This window comes from Lissotriton vulgaris, chromosome 2_1 (assembly GCF_964263255.1).
Source record: "Lissotriton vulgaris chromosome 2_1, aLisVul1.2, whole genome shotgun sequence".
In the NCBI taxonomy this organism is placed as follows: Eukaryota; Metazoa; Chordata; class Amphibia; order Caudata; family Salamandridae; genus Lissotriton; species Lissotriton vulgaris.
The window spans coordinates 647,855,568-647,871,199 of NC_141687.1; the positions used below are offsets into that span (position 1 = coordinate 647,855,568).

Below are 15,632 nucleotides of genomic sequence, written 5' to 3' on the forward strand. Positions count from 1 at the left end.
ATATCTATATCAATATCTATCTATATAGATATAGATATATATATAGATATATTTCAGTAAATGTTTTTTATTTTGTTGTTTTTTTATGCTGAAAAAATTAAAGTGACATTTTGTAAAAAAAAAGTGAATGCAGGAACTTTGCATTTTGAAAGCACAACAGTGCTGCAGAACAGTTTCTTCAAAAATAAAGTCCAAAGATACACTGACAGTGGAGCTTCTTCGCCTGCAAAAAAAAATCTCAAACATCTTTCACTTTTGCAGCCACAAGCTTGTGGCAGGTGGCACAGTGGATCACCATACCACCTAGTTCATTCAGTGCAGGTGGGTGAAATTCTAATTTCAGTAACAGTGGCATGAAGAGCTCCAGCATCCAGGATTGCAATTCTTTTTCTCTCAGAAGTCAGAGATAGGCACGCTCATGGATGGTCCAACCATGCTTCCACATACTCGATGTGCATTGACTATACTTCTTTGCTGTTCCACAAGGCAGTTGTTTCCCACATATATTGCACTTCAAAAACCTGGCACAAACTTTCTTCTCCCCACTGGGGATTGAAAAAAAACCTGCAATACTCTTTTTTCAAGAAGAAGGTAACTGAACAACCTCTTCATATTCAATGAACACTGGTTCAGCAGATGGTGTTGTAGCAGTGCTTTCTACCATTATAAAATACAAATCTTCTGGAGTTAGGTAAAAAGATGCTTCTCCCACAAGAGCTACAGCAGAAATAACTAATTTAGGGAGTGGCTGTAGTTAATAAAAAGGTGGGGTCACCAATAACCAATCACATGACAGATTCTCTTTTTGACAACGAGCGAGTCTGCAGGCCTGGAACCTCAGAATCATGTGAACTGTAAAAATACGTTTTTCTTCAAATATAAATATTCATGATCAATATCCAGCCTCCAAATATATCCAGCCTAACCTTAAATTAGCTATAATTTACTCCTATATACATAAAATAATTGTAGAAATTTAAGGAAACCGTGAACTATAGAGTTTGTGCCATCTAGGTTTGCGGTACAGCAGTTCCCAAAAATATCTTAGAAAAAAAATGAATTATTATTTAGCTCTGTGTAACACTAATTAAGCATTAGAAAAACTTAGGAGTATGCCTACCTCTGACATATTTTAGAATAAATGATCTGATCATAATAACAGTCCACAAATTATTAGTCTCGTTTCTTCTTGACACATTTTGAGACTACATATTCATTCTTTTTTTTAAACACACTGACAACTTGGAACAATGCAGGAAGTTGGTCGCCAAGTCTGCATGTTCAGCAGGTCCTGTGAACAATGTACCACAGCCTTTACAAAACTATAGAAATCACGGAATAAACTAAACGTTACAGGGACATATAGTTTAGAAATAGTATTTTTAAAAACCTAACAAATTCACTGGAAAACCCAAAGTTACAGGGATGTTATAGTTTTGAAATAGAATTTAAACAAATTTAGAAATCTACTGGAAAAACAAACGGTTAGAGGGATGTTAAAGTTAGGAAATCGAATTAAAAAAAATTAGAAATTCACTGTAAAAGCCAAAGGTTACAAGACCGTTATAGTTAGGAAGTGTTATTTATTAAAAGCATACAAAATCACTGAAAAAAAACAAAGGTTACAGGGACATTAGAGTTAGGCTCATATTTCGCCTGTACGAAACCAGAGAAATTCAGCAGTTCTAGTTACCTGAGCTAACTATAATTTACGACCCGCAATGCACTGCCTATGACCTCACATATTACATCACTCATGACACGGTCAGTGACATCACTCATGACATCTCAAATGACATCACTGATGACATCATCCACCAACCCACTCACACACTCACTCACACTCACACCCACTCCTCACATACCCATTCAAAGACCCATACAAGTCTAAACTGGTGAACAATCGGAATAGAATGGTCACAAGCAGATACAGGAAGCGTGGAAAGACAGTCATCTTGATAATGGCTATTGGCCCCATAATTGATAATGGGAGCCCCTGCCACAACTCCACAGTGACACTTGTGCTAGACAGTGACCTATTAATATTACTTTTAATCATGGAAGACTCTAACCCTCAGATATTTGAACACTGTCCATGCCTGGCAATTTGAATAACCATACTGCAACCTCTGGGGTATATAAGGTGTCAAAGGAAACCAGCATGATTTGGAGTAAATATTAGGGAGTCCAGAGGTACCCCCCAAACACCCGTAGAGCATGCAAAGCACCTGGGAGATGAAACTCAGTGTAAACAAAGAAGGATCTTGTCCGCATAGACAGATATAGCATGGCCCATCCTCTAGAATTAATATCCTCACCCACCAATCTAAATGTAACAGAAAGTGGTTATAATTATTCCAATGAAATCTTATGTTTGAAGTTTAGAAATCAAAAGTTGAAAATGGACAGCAGCTTAAATTATGCAATGTTTTCAAATCATCCACGATTTAATGTATTTTTCTTTCACTTTTACCTTCAATGTTGTAATAATCCAGGCTTACTTTCTTCAGGTAAGACACAGCTGTTAAATCATAGGTCTTCACTTTTGCTTCTGTCCCTAACTGTGCAACATTTAATACAAGCACTGTTTCTTCCTCTTGCTTTTGTTTGGTCAATTCTAGAATAACCTGCAATTAGAAAATAAAATTAGATTAACCTCACTGTTGACGTGAATCAATCTAATGTTCTCATATTATCCTAGGACACTATCTTGCAGATTGGTTTTAGAAATAAACCCATATCTATCTATTCACCTCTTATCGATTTATCTATCTTTCCATTTATCTATCTATCCATCTGTCACCTGTAGAAAGACGCAAAGGCATGTTATTTAGAGCAAGTCTACTAAAAACACATTAATAAGTTCACTTCGCCTGCAAGGTAAAATTTAAATCATGATCCAATCGAGGCTTCTTCACATCTTGAGTCTCAACCCTTTTCCACACTCAACAGTGGTAATACATTGCATATTACACTGACTCTGTACATGTATATATATATATATATATATATATATATATATATATATATATATATATATATATATGTATTATATTATTATTTGCACTGAACTTATATGTGTCAGATGGTTGGTAACTGTCTTGCTTTATCAGCGTTACATGTTTAAGACCCGTGATTTAACCTGCACGTGAGTCCTTGGCCAAACGTGGAAATCATGCATTTACTTTGTATAATTTTTACGAATGGTGCATCTGATTTACAATTGTGGGAATTAACCAGGTTTATTTAATGAAATGTACAGTCAGTTGAAATAATGGTACAAACACAATTTGAAAATTGTACAAATGCAAAGGATTTTGTTTATGTTGTTTATCACGTGACATGTTTTTTTACTTTATTATTCTAACTGTGATTCACAAAGTTTGCCCGTGATGAAGGAGTAGGCTTACTCCGAAACGCGTCGGACGGTGTATCAGCATTAAACTGCACCACTAATTGAGGCCACGGCTCCTGTGTCGTTCTTTCCTAACTGGGAGTAAGAGGACGCGGGTGAAGCGTGTCGATTTGAAGGGGGTGGCTACCTCTGCCGTGAGCCCGCCGAGATCGAGGCAAGGGTTCAGCCACAATTTTGTGCTTATATATATATATATATATATATATATATATATGCTTACTTTCCACGGCTCTTTCACGGCGGAACCTCCCACAGTCCGGTGGCGCGTTCACGGCTGGCAGAGCCCCGCCAGTCAATTATTTTCCATAAAAATCCAAGTTAGACGCGCACTCAGAGGTAAAGTGTACACAGTGACGCTTTATTTGCTGTTACGCGTTTCGGAAGCCAAAACTCCCTTGCTCACACAGCAAGCCATTAGCTTTCCACCAGTTACATACACACTGCGTGATAGCCATAGAAACAGGACTGTACACATTTCGTTTTGGCTGACATCTTAGAGTGTACTTGTTTTACAATGTTCTTGTACACACAATGTCTCTTTTTACACAACCACTTTTCCATAAAAGTGATTAAGTACATTTCATAATTAATTATTATATCACATTTCATTCGCCACAGTGGCTGATTGTGCAGTTACTGTTTCTAATCCCTCTTCTTTCGCCTAGTGGCTTAATAAGGGTTCAATGTCTCTGGTTAAAGCTTTATCTTTAAAAACAAAAAAAAACAAACAAAAAAAAACAAACAAAAAAAAAAAAAAGATAAAGCTTTAACCAGAGACATTGAACCCTTATTAAGCCACTAGGCGAAAGAAGAGGGATTAGAAACAGTAACTGCACAATCAGCCACTGTGGCGAATGAAATGTGATATAATAATTAATTATGAAATGTACTTAATCACTTTTATGGAAAAGTGGTTGTGTAAAAAGAGACATTGTGTGTACAAGAACATTGTAAAACAAGTACACTCTAAGATGTCAGCCAAAACGAAATGTGTACAGTCCTGTTTCTATGGCTATCACGCAGTGTGTATGTAACTGGTGGAAAGCTAATGGCTTGCTGTGTGAGCAAGGGAGTTTTGGCTTCCGAAACGCGTAACAGCAAATAAAGCGTCACTGTGTACACTTTACCTCTGAGTGCGCGTCTAACTTGGATTTTTATGGAATATATATATATATATACATATACATATACATATATATATATATATATATATATATATATATGAGACGAACTCCGTTATGCCCGAAATACAGCTTCAGAACACAAACGAAAACCGGACCCAGATGGAAAGTTGCCAAATTATTTTATTTCATCCTCGTGCAGACAAACACGCCGCCATGACGCGTTTCGGGACCTCAGCCCCTTGATCACATGACATGGTCCGGCATTTCACCAATCAATTTAAAGTGCAAGTGCGTCATCAGCTGACCCCTCAGCCTGTGGACATAAAAAACAGACTTCAGCCTGGTCCAGGATCAAATGCACGACATATTACATGTAAAATTCCAGTGCATCAACTAATCAATCATGGTCCATATAAATAAATATACACCATGTGCAAGTAAGAGATCCAACATTTTAAATAAATTGTTACTGTTTTCCACAATGTAGGCTCTTAAACCTCATGTCACCCTCATGCGTGTTTACATTAATTGAATTGATTCAAGTATAAAATCAATTAAAAGAATAAAATGACCCTGTATATTGCATGTTAAAATCATGACTAAAAAATACACTATTCATTCATTCTGTGCAAATTCGCTCAATTTTGTGCAAATTACGCAAATGTAAACAAAGCATGAGTATATTTCCAAGGAAATCAAGTTGAGGACCATTTTTCAAAATTGAGCCCAAGTGGGCATATCAACTCCTGTCACCACTGCGTCCACAATGCTGTTCACTGGGAGAAAGCTAATGCACTCTAAACAGCTTCAACTATTTCTTGTTTCAGTGAACAAAAACTATTCCCTAGTGGTTCAAATAACACTATACCCATCACCATCAAAATTATGTTAAAAAAAGCCATCTGATGTTCGACATTATTTCATCTATATACAATCCACTTAAGCTCCCTTACAGTACTGGTGTTTTGCTGATTAAAAGACCCCACATTTACATTCTTAATACAGACATGTATGTAGATCTTCGGTTTGGTTCAGACCATTAGGGGTTTTTGAATTGAGCTCTAAGATGTAACGAGTCTCCAATATTCTCAGCCGGGCCTCTCTATGTCTATAGCGTAGTACTGTAGACACCCTACATCGCCCCCGTGGCATGAATTCACATGTCTAGCAACAGGGTAAGTCTCATCCCTGTTGCTAATTGCCCTTAAATGTTGTAGAATACGCTTGTGGACCTGCAGTTTCGTGCTGCCCACGTATCGCAGTCCACAAGCGCATTCCAACACGTAGACTACAAAGTCTGATTTGCAGGTGATTTTCTTTTTGATGTTCATCACCTCATCGCTAAAAGGCGTGGTATAGGAAGTACGACTCTTCCCTATCCTACATGCCTTAATGACAGCACATTTGATGAAGCCCTTACTCTTTCCAAGCCAGTTGTCATCAGCTACTTCAGGACTACTGCTCACCAACATATCGCTCATGGATCTAGCCCGACTATATGTTATAGCTGGCATGTCAGCTAAGATCCCCCCAGTAACCGGGTCTCCCTTGATGACCTGCCAGTTCTTGCGAATTATGTTGTGTATTTGTTTGTGCTGCCGGCTAAAAGCTGTTATCAACCTGGGTTGACCAGACTCCCTGTCTTCTCGTGCCTCTGTTGGTTCAACATCGGTCCCCATATCATGCCCAGAGGCTTTGTTGGCACGTCTCATGGCCCCCTCCACCATCGCTCTAGAGTACCCTCTCTCAACAAATCTTTCCCTGCTTGCACTCTGGGCTCTGGCACAATTTTCACCTGTACTACATATCCTCCTGATCCTTAGCATTTCCCCATAGGGGATTGTTATGACCAGATTCTCAGACCAGATAGAACCAGCTCACCAGAGCAACACCAACCTGGCCAAAACGTAACCACCTCCCTCCGCAGGACCCATCTATCCAGGCACCTGGGTACCTACCTGAGGATGGGGAACTCGCAATATACAAGCTCATATCATTAGAAACACCACTAAATCTACAGGGATTACTAGGAATACTCACCGATTACTAAGGACGTCCATGCCCTACACCACACACATACCTCATAGTCTCGCGACCACATGGGTCCAGACTAATCTACCCTGGGGCAGTTCTGATTATTTACCATTACACACTGATCACCATCAGTGCTCACTCGACACGCAATCCGGCATGCCATACACACTGAGCTGCAGCCCCAGTGCTCTCTTTTTATCCGGTCCACAATCCGGCGGACCTACACACTGACCACAATCAGTGCTCTCACTAACGCCACTTTCCCTAGAGGCGATCTCATTACACACCGTATCCCCCCGGTGCTCGCTCTCAAGCCACAATCTTGCGGGTATACACACTGACCACAATCAGTGCTCTCACTAAACCGCTACACAACGACGATCACTTTCCTATGAATACCTTCAGCTCTATCTCTCTCTCTCTATGTTGGGAAGTCTCTCTCACTATTCACTAAAGGTTTGCTACTACAATAATATTATGGGATGGCCGAATCACTCAGTATACTAATGTTCCTCTAGCCCAAGGGCTCCTCTCTCTCCCTAATTATTCAGTGGCTACTTACCGGATCAGGGGCAGTATCTGTTCTGGCTGTAACACCTGACTAGAAGGAAAAGTTACCTGTGCTTTAAGAACAAGAGACACACACTGTATGCAAGAGTTATTTAAACGCTCTCTATCATAAGAACAACACATGCACACTGGTTCACTAAGAACTGGGGTATCTTTATTACAATAACAATAGAATGCACATACACAAATCTGCGGGGTCTCTGTAACTAACAGGAACTGTAACACACCACTAAAAGGAAAGGGATTAGACATATAACAGGGACAATGTTATCTGCGGGGTCTCTGTAACTAACAGGAACTATAACACACCGCTGAAAGAAAAGGGATTAGACAAAGTATAAGGACAAGGTTAATATTTGAAAAGTAAGGAACCATATCACCTAGGGAGTATGAAGTCTTGCTCTAGCTGTCATCTGGGCTCCTCTCTCGTCTGTGCCTTAGCTCGTCTTAGATTCTCTCCTGCACTCTTGGACACACATCTGCGCTGATCACTTTGCACTGGACTCCTCTCCCCCACGAACTCTCTCCACCTTCCAACTTCAGTCTAATGGTTTCTGCCGCTCTGATAATCGTTCGCTCCACTAGCTTCTTCACTCTATCTGATTGTCTCCATGCCAATGTCCAATTCACTCCAGCTGCTCCCACAGATTAATCCACGATATAACTTCAGTCTCTTCTAAAAGGCAATACTTCAGACTCCAGCTATTCACAACTCCTCCTGATAAGTAACTGCTTCTGACTGCTTCCTTCAGTTCCAGCTCACTGACTGTTTGTCTGTCTTCTCTCTGTTCCAAGCATCTTCTGTCTCTTCTCCTCCTGCAACTCCACTCCTCTCCTCTGCTCCAATTCAACATAAACTCTTTCTGATTCTCCACTCCTTCTGCAACTCCACCTCAACTCTCTCCGCTCCTCCAACTCAACTGACTCTGCAGCTCCAGCTCAACTCCTTCTCGCTCGAACTCTCTCCAGCTCAAGCTCTTTCTGCAACTCCAACTCAACTCTCTCCGCTCCTCCAACTCAACTAACTGACTCCGCCTCTGCACTTCACTATTATAGAATGCTCTTCCCTCATGGAAATTTCCAACAGAGGGCTGCCTCCCACCGAATTCCTGTGCCAGCTCCAGGGCCCCTTGCGCAACCGCAGTGACCATCTGCATGTTACGTCTGAACCCAAGAGACAAACACATTCCTCGGATAAGAACCAGTCCTGGCTGGTTTTCCCCTAGCAGACAACAGGCTTAACTATAAACATTACCTTTACTCTGCAAGCATCTCAGCTCTGCAGGGATAGAAAGCAAAATGGAGTCTCTCTAGTTCTGGGCCTTGTAGGACTGAGAAGGATGAAATAACCCTTAGCTCTGTCAGAGTACCTACACAAACCATACCAATGTGTAATATCAGGTCAGGACCACAGGATCCACCCTCTACTATAGGCAGGATAATAAAAGGACACATAACTATGTCAAAGCCAATAGGCAATAGATGGATTAGAGTCAAGAATAAGGGATCTATCGTCATATAAAGCAGCTATCCTCTTCTAGGTCTGGAAAAAGGGCTTAAAAGGGCCAACACAAGGTAAGAATACAGATGATGGATGTGAGCAAGCTTAAAGTCTTCATCACTCCGAAATAGAGCCAAAAAACCTGTCAAGACAGGGATGCTCCGAATCAGGTGGGCTGGGTGATGGCTGGTGGCGTGCAAACCCGTGTTACCTGCTGTTTCTTTGCGGTGCAGATCCGTAACTATTCTTCCGTTAGCAATGCTAACCTCCACATCCAAAAAGGTAACTTTTCTACTACTGATCTGACCAGTGAACCTTAAGTTCAAATGTTTTTTGTTAATATCCGATATGAACATGGATGCCTCCTCCTCTGACCCCCTCCAAATGATGAAAAGGTCATCGATAAATCTATACCAGGCTCTGATGTTACTAGCCATTGTTTTCTCATAGGTTCCCCCAAGGACCTGCTCCTCCCAAATATATCTATATATGTGTGTGTATATGTATTGTAATTGTATTCATATAGAGCTTACAACCCCTGACGAGGCGTCAAATCGATTTTCGGCGAGTAGCACGCAACTCCAAAACCCAAAAAGGATTAGTGGTTGGTTAGTATTGAGAAAATTTGAGTTAATTTGAACAGTGGACATGTGCTTCTGTTAGTTGGATTGAATAGGATAATGGGGAGGAGAGAGTCTAGACAGTGTTTATTTGGAATCCTAGTATTAAGATTAGGTTTGGGATGAGTATAAGGAGAGACTGGGGAGGGAAGAATCTGTAAAAATGGATTAAAGATATCATACTAGCAAAATGAGTTTTGGAATGAGTCAAAGGAAGGATAGGTGAGGGAAAAATTCAGAAGAGTTGTTTGGGAGATCATGGTATTAAAATGAGGTTTGGGGTGATAGCGGAGGGAAGAGTCTAGAACTGATTATTTTGGAGATCATCCTAGTAGAATGAGGTTTGGGATGAGTCCAAGAGTGGAGGTAGAGGATAGATTGAGAGGTATAGGGGAGTACATTCGAGAGAGTTAAAGGTTTTTTTTTTTATTACACAACAGGAGCAAACTAATAACTATATAGATATATAGATATATAAGTACATATTATTATACATATTTATATCAAGAAATACAAATATGTAGATAGACACATAAAATGAAGGTAAGGCCCAAATCTAAGCCACGAAAAATACTGCTTTTCCCACACTTTTTTCTAGCTAAAAACGAGAGCCACATACACTTTCCACTCACAGTTTAAACCATAAAGCAGATTAAGTAGTCTTTTAAACACACTCTGCTTAGCCTTCCAGGGTGTACAATGCCTCTTCAACTTTAAAAATCAAAATACAGGGGGTGGGGGTAGGGGTGTGGGCTGAGGCCTTGCCCATGCAGGCCTAAGCACATTACTGGGGAAACTAGTACACAAATTCAAACAGTCACGGGTGGAAAAAAACATCTGTTTTCACTACACAGTATATGAATAGGCAAATATGTGTACATACACTCTAAATTCCAAAAAACACTTCTGGGTACTGGACATTGACCTAGGGAGGATAGCCACCCTGATTAGTCCATGTTAATGGAGAACCATCTATAATCAGAACTTCCGTACTGTCCGAATTTTACTTTTTTCCATCTGGTCACAGAGGACAAACACATTAAAATTATCTTTGGACAACGAAACATTCCCATCCATCTTTAAGATATTTTGAGCGTCATTCGCACAGGTAATCGTGTCCAAGTTCTAAGATCTAATGAGGCATACAAGAAGAGCCATGTATTCATTAAATAAAGTAGGACTTTAATCCTTGCGGAACCCCACATCCAGTTTAAATCAGTTAAGGTGAAAAGTGGGCGAGAAAACTGTTGGATACGATTTTGGAGAAAATATTTTAACCATTCAAGGCGAAAAGCTTTCAACCAAACTTCAGCAAGCCCCGTATGGAATAAGAAACTGTTTCAAAAGGTGTGACCTAGGCCTTTAACATCAATGCCTCGACTCCATCTTTATCCTTGACCACCAACAAGTTGTTTATGATTGCTAAAAGAACCATCCCTGCCCCATGTTAGGATCTAAGACCTGCTTGATAATCATCCAGGCTATTAGGTCTGTTAATACATTGTAATAGCTGATTGGTTACCTCAACCACAGACATAAAAGGTAATAAGCAGATAGGTCTGTAATTGCTGCATAAAGCTCGGCCAGCTATTGGTTTCCTTAATATGTGTTTGACAGCTGCATTTTCTAGTCTCTTAAGAACATAGCAGTTTGTAATAAATAATTCATTATTTCGATCAGCTTAATCACTATGTTCTCTAAAGCTAAACGATGGATGCTAGCAGGACACAGATCAAAAGTTAAGCCAGATTTTACCTTGTGGGCAATACTACTAACTTCCTCCTCTGTTACTGGTGGTTTATGTTGGGTATAGAAACCAAACGAACAAGTTACTTACCTTCGGTAACGCTTTTTCTGGTAGATACAATAACTGCCTGTGGATTCCTCACCTTGTGAATATCCCCCTTGCGTCAGCAACATTCGGAAATTCTTTTGTAGCCTCGCGCCGACGTGGACTCGGACGTCATAGAGACACGACATCGCTCGTGACTCCGCTGACGTCACCGACGCCTACAATAGGCCCACGCCGGCGTGATGACATCAGTTCCGCCCTTTTTCCCGTGCCATCGAGGCACACGGACGGACCAATGACAGTAGATATATACAAAGTATACACAGTACACAATAGTCAAGGCAAAACACACAGTGCAAAGCAAATGCAGGAAAGCAATTGAAACATTTCCTTGACAACAAAATAAATATACATTACAGTACAGTACAATAACTCTGGCATAGAAGAGTGGACAACAGGGAGGCGGGTGGGTCAGTGAGGAATCCACAGGCAGATATTGTATCTACCAGAAAAAGCGTTACCGAAGGTAAGTAACTTGTTCTTCTGATAGATACATCTGCCGTGTGGATTCCTCATCTTGTGAATAGAGTCCCACAGCAGTACCCACCCCCGGAGGAGGGTGTCCACTCTTCCAAACCAGGAAATCCTGAAGGACAGAGCGCGCAAAGTGGCCGTCCCTCCTGACTTCGGTATCCAAGCAGTAATGCTTCGCGAAAGTGTGGAGGGAAGACCAAGTTGCCGCTCTACAAATATCTTCAACAGGCACACCTCTAGCCAACGCAGAGGTCGAAGACTTAGCTCTTGTAGAATGAGCCCTTATACCCTCTGGAGGTTCCTTACCGGCCAAAGAGTAGCAGATCTTAATGCAGAGAACGATCCATCTTGATAAGGTTCTTTTATGGACCGCTCTTCCCTTCTTGCAACCAGCAAACCCAACGAAAAGCTGGTCCTCCAAACGAAAATCCTTGGATCTGTCCAAGTAAAAGGAAACTGCCCTCTTAGGGTCCAGGCGGTGCAGTCTCTCTTCCTCCTTAGAAGGGTGAGGATAAAAGGAAGGTAGGGTAATGGACTAACTCAAATGAAAGGGAGTCACCCCCTTAGGCAGAAAAGCAGCCCTGGTCCTGAGAACCATTCGATCAGCATGAATGGTCAGGAAAGGGGGCTTAGAACACAGAGCTTGAAGCTCACTTACCCTCCTTGCCGAGGTTATTGCAACGAGGAAGACTGTTTTAAAGGTAAGAAGCCTCAAGGGACATTTGTGAAGAGGCTCAAACGGAGCACCCATCAGAAAGGTTAAAACAAGATTTAAATCCCACTGAGGCACAATAAAAGGTGAAGGAGGGAACTTATTTGTGAGGCCCTTCAAAAATCTCAAGACCACGGGAGACTTAAAAAGAGACGGCTGGTCAGGTAAGCAGAGAAAAGCTGACAGCGCTGAAAGGTAGCCCTTCACAGTAGCAACAGCAAGCCCCTGCGGCGCCAGAGAAAGAGCAAACAGTAGTATATCAGATAAATGGACTCTCACAGGGTCAATAGACTTCTCCCTACACCACTCAACAAATTTCGACCATCTATAAGAATAGATGGACTTAGTGGAGTCACGCCTGGCGGATAAGATGACATCCACAACGTCAGGCGGGAGGGAAAAGGAATTCAGGTTGCCCCGCTCAATCTCCAGGCATGAAGGTGTAATGTCTGGAGGTGAGGGTGTAGAACCTGCCCCTCCATCTGAGACAGGAGGTCTGCCCTGAGAGGGAGACGGAGCGGCCGGTGAGAGGAGAGGTGGAGAAGATCTGAATACCACACCCTTCTTGGCCAATCCGGGGCGACCAATATAACTTGGGCCCGGTCTTGGCGAATCTTCCTCAGAACCCGAGGAATCAAGGGTATGGGAGGAAACGAGTAAAGGAGCTGACCTCCACAGCTCAACTGAAACGCGTCCCCCAAGGCTCCTTGCATCGGATACTGGAGACTGCAGAATGACGGGCAGTGAGCATTCTCGCGAGTGGCAAACAGGTCCACCCGAGGAGTCCCCCACATCTGAAAGATGCTGTGAACCACCTCCGGGTGAAGCCTCCACTCGTGCTTGGCAGAGAACTGCCGACTGAGACCGTCTGCCCGAACGTTCAGAACCCCGGCCAGATGATTTGCCATTAGACAAATCTGATGGTCCTGAACCCAGGACCAGAGACGCAGTGCCTCCCTGCAGAGACACTGCGACCCCACTCCTCCCTGTTTGTTGATGTACCACATCGCGGTCGTGTTGTCCGTCAGGACTTGAACTGACTGACCGCGAAGGGAAGGGAGGAAGGCCTTGAGCGCTAAACGAATCGCCCGCAATTCTAGAAGGTTGATGTGAAGCAACCTTTCCTCTGGAGACCAAAGACCCTTGACCTCCAGATCCCCCAGATGAGCACCCCACCCTAGAGTGGATGCATCCGAAATCACCGTGGCCACCGGAGGAGGCAGATGAAAAGGCTTCCCCTGAGACAGGTTGCCTTCCATGCCCCACCAAGACAGATCCGCTGCAGTTTCTCTGGAGATCTTCACTGACTCCCTGAGATCTCCGTTGTGCTGAAACCACTGCCTGCGGAGGCACCACTGGAGTGCCCTCATGTGCCAGCGTGCATGGTTGACCAGGAGAATGCAAGAAGCCATCAGACCGAGCAGGCGAAGGACCTTCAGGACCGGAACAACCGCTCCATGGTAGAATAAAGGAATCATATCCTGTATGTCGCGAATCCTTTGAGGTGGAGGGAATGCACGACATACAGTTGTGTCCAGTACAGCACCTATGAACAGGTTGCGCTGGGAGGGCACCAGGTGAGATTTGGGTACATTTATCGAAAAACCCAACCTGTACAACAACTGGGTTGTCTTCTGCAGATGATGAAGCACAATCCCAGACGACTCCGCTTTGATCAGCCAGTCGTCCAGATAGGGGAATACAGGAATCCCCGATCTTCTGAGATGCGCCGCCACCACTGCCATCACCTTGGTGAAGACTCGAGGCGCAGTAGTAAGTCCAAACGGAAGGACCGCAAACTGATAGTGCTGCGATCCCACCGTAAAACGGAGATACTTCCTGTGCGACTTCAGGATGGGGATGTGGAAATACGCATCCTGCAAGTCGAGCGACACCATCCAGTCTTCTTCCAGCAGAGCCTGAAGAACCTGAGCAAGGGTGAGCATCTTTAATTTCTCCTGCTTCAGGTAAAAATTCAAAATCCTGAGATCCAGGATAGGACGAAGCCTGCCATCCTTCTTGGGAATCAGGAAATACCGGGAGTAGCATCCCTGACCCCTTTCCCGCTCTGGGACCACCTCTATTGCACCTTTCCTGAATGGTGTTTGGACTTCCTCCTGAAGGAGAAACAGATGTTCCTCTGAGCAATACCCTTGGCAAGGAGGGTAATTGGGAGGGAATTCCCGAAAGGGAAGGGCATACCCATTTTCTACGAGATTGAGAACCCAAAGATCTGATGTAACCGATTCCCAATCTCGTAGAAAGTGGGTAAGCCGGCCCCCCACTGGGCCTACATGATCCTGAATGGCGGATCTAGGGCTGCTTTTCTGTGGCTGGGGGGTTGGTGGAGGTAGAGGAGGAATTGGGCTGACGCCCTCGAGGACGTGCTCTCCGCTTCCCCCTGTATGATCTATACAGGGTATTCTGCTGCTGCTGCTGTTGTTGCTGCTGCTGCTGGCCTTGTCTATATGTACGAAAGGAGCGGCCAAAACCTCTAAATTTCCTGATCGTAGAGCCTCTGACCTGAAGACCAAGAGATCTAGCTGTCGCCCTGCTGTCCTTGAATCTCTCCAAGGCCGCATCTGCTTTTCTCCCAAAGAGCCCCTCACCATCGAAAGGCAAATCCAATAAAGCAGACTGCACATCAGTTGAAAAATTGGATGACTTTAACCAGGCTGAACGCCTAGTGGCAACCGCTGTGCCCATGATCCTCGCCACAGAATCCGCAGTATCAAGCCCGCTTTGTATGACTTGACGGGCAGCAGCTTGAGAATCAGACAAGGCTTCCACAAAGTCTTTTCTGCTATCCTCTGGAACCTTAGGGATTAATGAACGCATAGAGTCCATTAGAGCATGAATGTATCTACCCATAAGGCAAGTGGCATTAGTAGATTTCAGTGCCATACTAGCCGAAGAAAAAGTCTTTTTAGCTATTTGGTCCTGTTTCTTGGCCTCTTTGTCGCCAGGCACCTGCGGAAAAGCCCCAATCGACTTTTTAGAACATGCAGCCTGAATCACCAAGCTCTCAGGAGACGGGTGTGATGACAAGAATGCAGGGTCCTCAGGAGCCACCCTATATCTCCTAGCCACGTTCTTGGAAACTGCAGGAGCAGAGAAAGGCTTTTTCCACACCTCCATAATGGGTTCCTTTAAGGCTTCATTAAATGGAAGTAAAGGCTCCACTGCCTGACTTGGAGAATGAAGAACCTCAATCAGTAAATTCGACTTAAATTCGACAGTAGGCAAAGACAAACCCAAAAGTCCAGCTGCCTTCTTCATGACAACATGATACGGTTGAACATCCCTGGAGGGAGTATCAGATCCCGAAGG

At 43.2% G+C, this 15,632-nt stretch overlaps 1 protein-coding gene across 1 annotated transcript in view; it reads right to left on the reverse strand.

Annotated features, from left to right (window-relative positions):
• Positions 1 to 15,632, reverse strand: part of VPS13C (vacuolar protein sorting 13 homolog C) — a 2,437,235-nt gene that overhangs the window by 1,767,242 nt on the left and 654,361 nt on the right. The window contains exon 28 of the mRNA XM_086955811.1: positions 2,474 to 2,627. Coding sequence (XP_086811937.1) covers positions 2,474 to 2,627 — 154 coding nt within the window. The remainder of the gene's footprint in view (positions 1 to 2,473; positions 2,628 to 15,632) is intronic.